Below are 8,056 nucleotides of genomic sequence, written 5' to 3' on the forward strand. Positions count from 1 at the left end.
ACAAGCTGTGTGGGTATTAGGAGGAAGAGAGTTCCAGGCAGAGGGAACAGCAAGCGCAAAGGCCCTGAGGCAGGAACATGCTCAGAGAGAAGGATCCAGTGTGGTTGAAGTGCACAGAGTGAGTGAAGGGTGAGAGGGAGAGTGCTGTAAGATGAGGACAGAGAGGCAGCAACAAGATCACGCAGGGCCTTGTAAAGTCATAGTAAGAAAGAGGTTTCCATGTTTAAACTGCTATGTGGTATCCCATCATATGAATGACCTGCCTATTGGTAGATATTTAGGTTGTTTCAAGATTTTCTTTATTTCAAACAAAGCTGCAGTGAACATCATCGCACATCTGTGGTTCACAACCCTGGCTGTACATTAGAATTGCCTGGAGAGCCCTAATATCTGCCAATGCCTGGCCCTACCACACTGCAGATTCTAATTTAATGGGTCCTGGTATTTTTTTTTAAAGCTCCCCAGGTGGTTCTCATGGGCAGAACATTACTGTTTTGCATGCATTTTTGTGTACCTGTATCTAAGGTGGATACTGAGAGGTGGGAATGCCGGGTTAGCAGGCACATGAATTTTAAAGATAATAGATACACACAAATTGACTTCCCAAAAGACTGTCCCAATTTATTCTTCCACCAACAGTGTAGTATCCAATTCCTCGCATCCTGGCCAACCTTGATATTATTCATATTTTTAATTGTTTCAGTCTGGCAGACAAAAAATATAGCATTTCATTGTTGCTTTAATTTGCACTTCTCTGGTCACCAGCGAGGCTGAACATCTTTTTCATGTTTATTTTTATTTCTGCATCAATAGTCTACCAGCTTACACCCTTTTCAAAGCAAAAATCCTTCTATTGTTGCTGGCAACTTAAGTGTGACATGTCTCTATCTCAACTTATATGAACCAACAAAGAAAGATCCTTGTGACCTTCTGGAAATAGGTAATGTTCCCCATTTTTCATTATGGAATCACAAAAATTCTCTGAAGACAAAACTATGCAAAACAATCCCCAGAAAGCCTTACCCCAGCCAATAATACAGGAAAGAAGATGGATTTGCTTTTACATTTTTGCAAAAAGGCCAAGTTCTCGCTTTGTGCCCATCTTGATATATATGCTTCCTTCTAATCCTAACACAATTGAAGGATATTTTGAGGGCAGGGAAGGACTCGCCCCAGTTTGTTTATGAGAGAAGATTTCCTAGTGCAGAATGGGTTATATTTGCTAACTTTGTGCCTGCTAATGGGGCAGTCGTGAGACCCTTAGCCCTGTTTAGACGTCAAGTTCTTCCTTAATGGAAACCTTGGAACACAAAAGCTCTTATTGCTAAGAATGATGAGCAAGCATTTTTTATACATGGTGGTGTGTACCTGGCCATTTAGATACCTAAAATACCACTCAGGGATGTAAGTTCAGTGGAGTTGTATTGTATGTGTGTTTAATTTATGGCAAAACAACTATTCATGTTCCCCCAAAAGAAAAAAAGTAACTGTTTTAAGTGGATCTGGAGATTCTGGCTAACACTCCACTCGATGGTCATGAGCGTGGATGGGAATGTCACTCCCGTTCCTTCTATGTGAGACCAGAGCACCGTTCCAGATACCATGATTCCTAAACACAGCCCAGTACTTCAGCTGGTGCTCAGTCCGAGAAACAGTCACTTCTTCCAGTGCTGGGAATGTTGACTGGTTGTGTCGGGACTGATCAACATACTGTGGGTGAGTCTCTAACAGGAAGCCCTCCCAGGCATGCTTCCAAGATGAAGTCTGATTATACTCAAAACTCACCTATGCCCTGACATGAGAACCTCACCTCTGAGTAGGATGCAGCTCCATCGTACTCCCAGGGTCATCTGAGAGTGTCACTTGTCATCTTTATGGTAGAGAACACTTGTCTTCCTCACACTCAAGCTTTGTCATGGTCAATTGCTTTTGCTGCTAAGGAAGTTGCACCAAATTCCGCAGAGCATCAGATATGGGACCATGAGCCTGACCACGAGGAGGAGGAGGACACTTGGGAGGTATGTAAACTTTCTAGGGAGTAGGGGGGAAGCAGCAATAATTGAAGCATGTAACAGGTATCTTAGGGATATAAAAAAGTCTTGTTTTGTGGCATATTCCCACACAGGCAGGAATGTTCTCTCTTAAGTGCAAAGCCCCAGAATAGTGGGTCTGCAACTTTAGAATACTTAGAACGATTTTTTGGGAGTAAGGGTGTTTGTGGTAATGCATGTCTCAGGACCACTCAGGGTCTTGACTTGGGCTCAGGAATCTGCATTTTTACAACCACCCCAGCTGAGTCTGTCATTGGTGACCCTGAGATCTGTACTTTGAGAAACATGACTAGAATAACCTAACCTTGCTTTGAATCCTCAAGGCACCAGCAGAAAGGAAAAGCCCGCAGACATATTGATTTAGGCTGGAGACTTAGTTACTAGGATTGATAAATAGACTGCTACAATATTTAAATGTTTCACCTGTGTGATTCATTTCTCCACTTTTCCTAGTAACTTGAAGGTGAGAATTTTCTGACTTTAAGAGACTGAAAGTTTTTGATTCCATTTGGACCAGAACACTTCTCTTCTGTCAAGGCAACATTCTATCCAAAGCTGTTGAATATTTCAGTTCAATGATTCCCAGCTTTTATGAATTTAATGTCATAATATTCCACCTTTCTTTGCCCCAACCATTGTGTGGTTTACATAGATATCCTCTAAAATTAGGATGAATGAGTACTTTTTATGAGTTTGGGTAAGACTATTATGATCTGAGACTATTTTAAGAAGTAAACTACCTGGGATTTCAACCATTTGAGTGGGATAACAGGTTGCAAAATCTCTCACATTCTTTTTGATAAGGATAAGAAAAATTTTTTTTGGAGGCTGGCTGGTATGGGGATCCAAACCCTTGACCTAAGTGTTATAATACCGCACTGTAACCAACTGAGCTAACTGGCCAGCCCCAAGAATAATTTTTAATTAAATTTTTTTTTAATTTAAAAAATATATTTATTTATTGTTATTGTTTTTACGTTCTAAGTTTTTAGAAGGTAGGGACTTTATAATTGTTAAAAGGCAGTGATTTACTTCAGAAGTATTTTTTTTTTTTTTTGTGACCGGTAAGGGGATCACAACCCTTGGTGGGGTGTCGTCCGTACCACGCTCAGCCAGTGAGCACACCGGCCATTCCTATATAGGATCCGAACCTGCGGCCTTGCCGCTCCCAGCGCCGCTCTCTCCCGAGTGAGCCATGGGTTCGGCCTAGAAGTATTTTTTTTTTAAAGATGACCGGTAAGGGGATCTTAACCCTTGGCTTGGTGTTGTCAGTACCAGGCTCTCCCAAGTGAGCCACGGGCCAGTCAGAAGTATTTTTTAATGAAACTCAAGAAACTCACATATACATGGCTTTTTGGCTCATCTTCAGGCTTGGCTTCCTCTAAGGCAGAGTTTTCCAGCCCCTCTGTGGAAGTGTGTCTGCTAGGCAGTAATTTCATTCCCCTCCTTGGCATGATGAGTTTGCTGATGTAAATGAAAACTGAACACTCTGTTAATGGCCTCCATTACTGTGTTCTCCCTTTTGGACTTTGGAGGGAAGTTTGCCAGGGTTTGACAAACAGTGTTCAGTAGATCACCTGCATCTGAATCTCCAGGGTGGCAGTGGGGAGCTGAAAAATGCAGATTCCTAGGCCTGGCTTCTGATTTAGCCACTTGGGATCTTTTCAGGTGGGGCTTGGATGCCAACTTCTTTTAAACCTCTCCAAGTAACTCTTAGGTAGCCCCAAGTTTGGGAAATTTTGCGTTAGAAGTTTCACATTGCCACCAATTCCTCCAGTAAACTAGGGTTGGGAAATTTTATTTCAAAGGATTACTGAGAAATTGGCCATGTTATNTTCCAGCCCCTCTGTGGAAGTGTGTCTGCTAGGCAGTAATTTCATTCCCCTCCTTGGCATGATGAGTTTGCTGATGTAAATGAAAACTGAACACTCTGTTAATGGCCTCCATTACTGTGTTCTCCCTTTTGGACTTTGGAGGGAAGTTTGCCAGGGTTTGACAAACAGTGTTCAGTAGATCACCTGCATCTGAATCTCCAGGGTGGCAGTGGGGAGCTGAAAAATGCAGATTCCTAGGCCTGGCTTCTGATTTAGCCACTTGGGATCTTTTCAGGTGGGGCTTGGATGCCAACTTCTTTTAAACCTCTCCAAGTAACTCTTAGGTAGCCCCAAGTTTGGGAAATTTTGCGTTAGAAGTTTCACATTGCCACCAATTCCTCCAGTAAACTAGGGTTGGGAAATTTTATTTCAAAGGATTACTGAGAAATTGGCCATGTTATCTGACTTAATGAAAGACAGAATTGATTTCACCATGTGAATTCTCTAAAGGCTAGTTCCTCTCTCTCTCTCTCTCTGCATGTGTGTGTGTCCCTGTCGCTCTCTCTCTTGCCTGTATGTACATATGACAAAGCCTTTAAATTTGAGATTTTCCATGGGATTCTAACTCTGAAAAACTTTTGTTGTCTTTGATAATATGGAAGAAAAGTATATAAAATAGATCTGACCTTACTGATGGGAAAATAATACTATGCTCATTTTACAGATAGGGAAATTTAGGCACAGAGATTTAATAACTTGCCCAGATGGTCTGTGTGGCAGAACTGGGATTTGAATCCTAAAACTGGTGCTAAAGTCCAGGCTCTAACCACTCAGAACACTGCCTCTTAAGAAGAAGGGATGGAGAGGTGACTCCCTCTCATATATTTATTCCTACTAAGAAATCTTTAATCACAAACATACACATACCAAAGCTTCCTCTCCATATAGAAACATTTATATTAAGGATGGAGAAAAGTCCCCATATATGAAGACTTCTGGATGCCTTATACAACTTCTCAGATGGTATATCCTGGGCAGACTGATCTTTGAAAGTCAAAATGGTCCACCGGAGACTGCAAAGTAGATGATGTCTAGGCTGCAAAGCTGGTTTTTGTTTTGTTTTGTTGTTGACCCCCACCATGTGAATTGGTTATCAATATCTAAAATTTAGGAGATTTTACACAAAAGCTCAGATTTCCAAACCTTCTTAAAAAATGGGCCCCAAGGGGCCTGCATGCTAAGTGATAACAATTGGAACAGAGGGGTGGCGGCTCCCATTAAACTGTGCTCTCCAGTTTACCACAGTCCCCACTGCTCCCTATTGTCCTGTATCCAAGCCACTTCATTCATGTATGCTCCCTGCCTGAACCCTGCAGTCCTTTGACTTTGTGACCCTTAGCCCTGCCTCATTACATGTTTTTATAGGTTGAAACTTCACCGCTCCATTCCCACGTAAATGAAATCCTGGAGTTAACCACAAAGTGAGATAATTTACTGGCCTTTGTTACTGAGTGTACTAGAAGGGACACATTGACTTAGAGATAGTGCAAAGTTGTGGTTGAGAACACAGCCTAAAGAGCCTTACTATCCTGGGTTTAAACCCTACCTTTCCCACTAACTAGCTGTGAGATGTTAGACAAGTCACTTCATCTCTCTGAACCTCAGTTTCCTCATCTGCAAAATGGGGATAATAATACTCCTACCTCATGGGGTTACTGTGAGGATCAAATGAGGATTAATTCATAAAAGAGCTTAGAATAATGCCTGGCATATGGTAAGGTCTATGTCAATGTCAGCTGCTATTACAACCCACTTAACTCAAACACTAATCTGAGCAATATGTACTTGTATTTTCACAAGTCCCCAGGAGTTAAGCCAAGACTTGGTCTCATTTCCTTGGAATGTTGTCCTTTCAGCTTGGCTCATGGGTACAAAGGCTCGAGCTCTATTTAATGGCATCTTAAGTTCTGAGGTTCTCTCCCAGTAATGTTGATAACAACAATAATAATAACAGGTCTAATAAATGGTTTGCATTTTTTTTGTGCACCAACTAAGGAACAGATGCCAGGCTATACACATTCTGTGGCTTGTCTTATTAACTTTTACAACAGCTTTATTACATGAGTACTATTGTAACCTCCATTACAGCTGAGAAAACTGAGGTTTGGGAGGTGAAATGATTGACCAAAGGTCTCACAGTTAGTAAGTGATAGAGGGATACCTAGGTCCAAGCAGCCTGGTGCCAAACCTGCACTATTAACTCCATACTCTATGGCCCCTGCTGACACATACACAAGCACATTATGCCTTCTTTTAAGAATAAAGTCAGGTGCATTCTCATCTATTCTCTGTCTTCCCCTTTACCAGCCAAAATCGTCAAATTTGCCATCCTGCAAGCAGGAAACCTTGAGTTTCCTTTGATGTTTAGTGTCATTTTCTCCTCTCTTTAGACAAACCCCCTATTTTTCCTGTGACACATCCCGTTTTCACATCTCCCCTTCCATCCAGCTGCCATTGATTGCTGCTGGGTCTGACTTGTCTGATAGGAAGGTGATCGACCGTGACATCTGCTACCCTCTTTGTTGCTAAGGTTGGTTTGGTTGATCTGGCTGGCCAAAAGATGTCCCCTTCTTCCCTCACTCATTTGGGTGAGCTTCTTTTGTCAACCAAGTCAAAGAGTGTGACCTTCTCAGCTTGAGGGGCATAGTACTTCTGTGCAGGGTGCAAGAGTAGTTGTACTGCTCTGGCAGAAAAGCGAAAAGATTTTCTAGCATTCTTATCTGTCTTGCCAGGAGTTACACAGCGAGACAGAGACGGATCTGAACTTGTCATTTCCGGGTCTGGGTTGTCCATCACATCACTTTGCCCTTCGTCAAATCCCTGATGGAAAGTGTCATTGATTCTAGCAGATGAAACCCATCTCAGCTGGTTAGAGAAATCAGAATAAATTTGTCTCAGTCCAGAGGGAAACAGCACCACCCAATACCAAAAACATGTGGTGACCCTTCTGCCCTTGAACTAAGAACAATTAGGCTAGTTTAATGCAAAATCTTGCAGGATATCATTTAGCAGATCACATGGCTAGGCACAGCAAGTAACAACGCTAAATATCCCATTTACTCTCTTACATTTTCCAACCTCTTACAGTTAGGTGGGGCTATTGGACTGGCGTTAGTCAATTAATGTGAGCCTAAGTGACATTTGTCACTCCTGGCCTGAGGCAGTGAAAAGTCCATGTGGGAGTCTCTGATCTTCTCCCCTGGCCTTAGCCTGAGGACACTTCATGTTCTAGATCAGAGGTTGGCAAACTACAAGCCACAGACAAGATGCCTGTTTTTGTCAATAAAGTTTTATTGGAACACAGTCACACCTGTTCATTTACATATTGTCTATGGCTGCTTTCAGGCTAAAATGGCAGAGCTACGTTGTTGTGACAGAGCCCATGATAGAGATTATACGGCCTGCAAGGCTTAAGATATTTACTCTCTCCTGCTTACAGAAAGTTTGTTGACCCCTTTTCCAGACAGAGCAGCTACAAGATGGTGGTGGTTTGGATAGCTTGGGACCCTGAATAACTGTGTGGAGGAGACACCTTCCACCGACCTACATGGTCCAAGGAATGCCAGTGAAGCAAACATGAAAACCCTTTTGTTTGGAGTTGTTTGTTCCTAGAGCATAACCTAACCTAACCTGTCCTAATAGATTCCGATGGCATTCAAGAAAAGGCATTTTACATTGGGAGGGATTCAGCAAGCTACTTACTTCCTTGTGAAGTGAACTACACAAGAAATGCCGATGATGAGAAGGCCAATGACGATGGAGGCGATGGCCACCCACTTGGCATTCCGCCCAAGCCGCCTGGATCCTTCAAAGTCTCCATCATTGTAGCTGTTCAGAGACTGGGAGACACAAGGGAAGAGCGAGGCGATGGCCACCCACTTGGCATTCCGCCCAAGCCGCCTGGATCCTTCAAAGTCTCCATCGTTGTAGCTGTTCAGAGACTGGGAGACACAAGGGAAGAGTTGGTGATGACAGACAACCCACAAGGAAAGGCATGGGGATTCTCAGGCTCTCCTCACTAAGAGCCCACAGGTGCCTTTGCTCATCATGCCAGGCTGCTGAGCAAGCAACATGGTTATCATCTCCTCCAGGAAGCCTTCCCTAAACCCCATGGCTGATGCCTCTATATTT

General features: G+C 42.8%; 1 protein-coding gene across 1 annotated transcript in view; it reads right to left on the bottom strand.

The window, feature by feature from the left end:
• Positions 1 to 8,056, bottom strand: part of TMEM233 (transmembrane protein 233) — a 35,533-nt gene that overhangs the window by 3,074 nt on the left and 24,403 nt on the right. The window contains exon 2 of the mRNA XM_008576853.1: positions 7,628 to 7,764. Coding sequence (XP_008575075.1) covers positions 7,628 to 7,764 — 137 coding nt within the window. The remainder of the gene's footprint in view (positions 1 to 7,627; positions 7,765 to 8,056) is intronic.

Source organism: Galeopterus variegatus, unplaced genomic scaffold, assembly GCF_000696425.1.
Source record: "Galeopterus variegatus unplaced genomic scaffold, G_variegatus-3.0.2 Scaffold1417, whole genome shotgun sequence".
In the NCBI taxonomy this organism is placed as follows: Eukaryota; Metazoa; Chordata; class Mammalia; order Dermoptera; family Cynocephalidae; genus Galeopterus; species Galeopterus variegatus.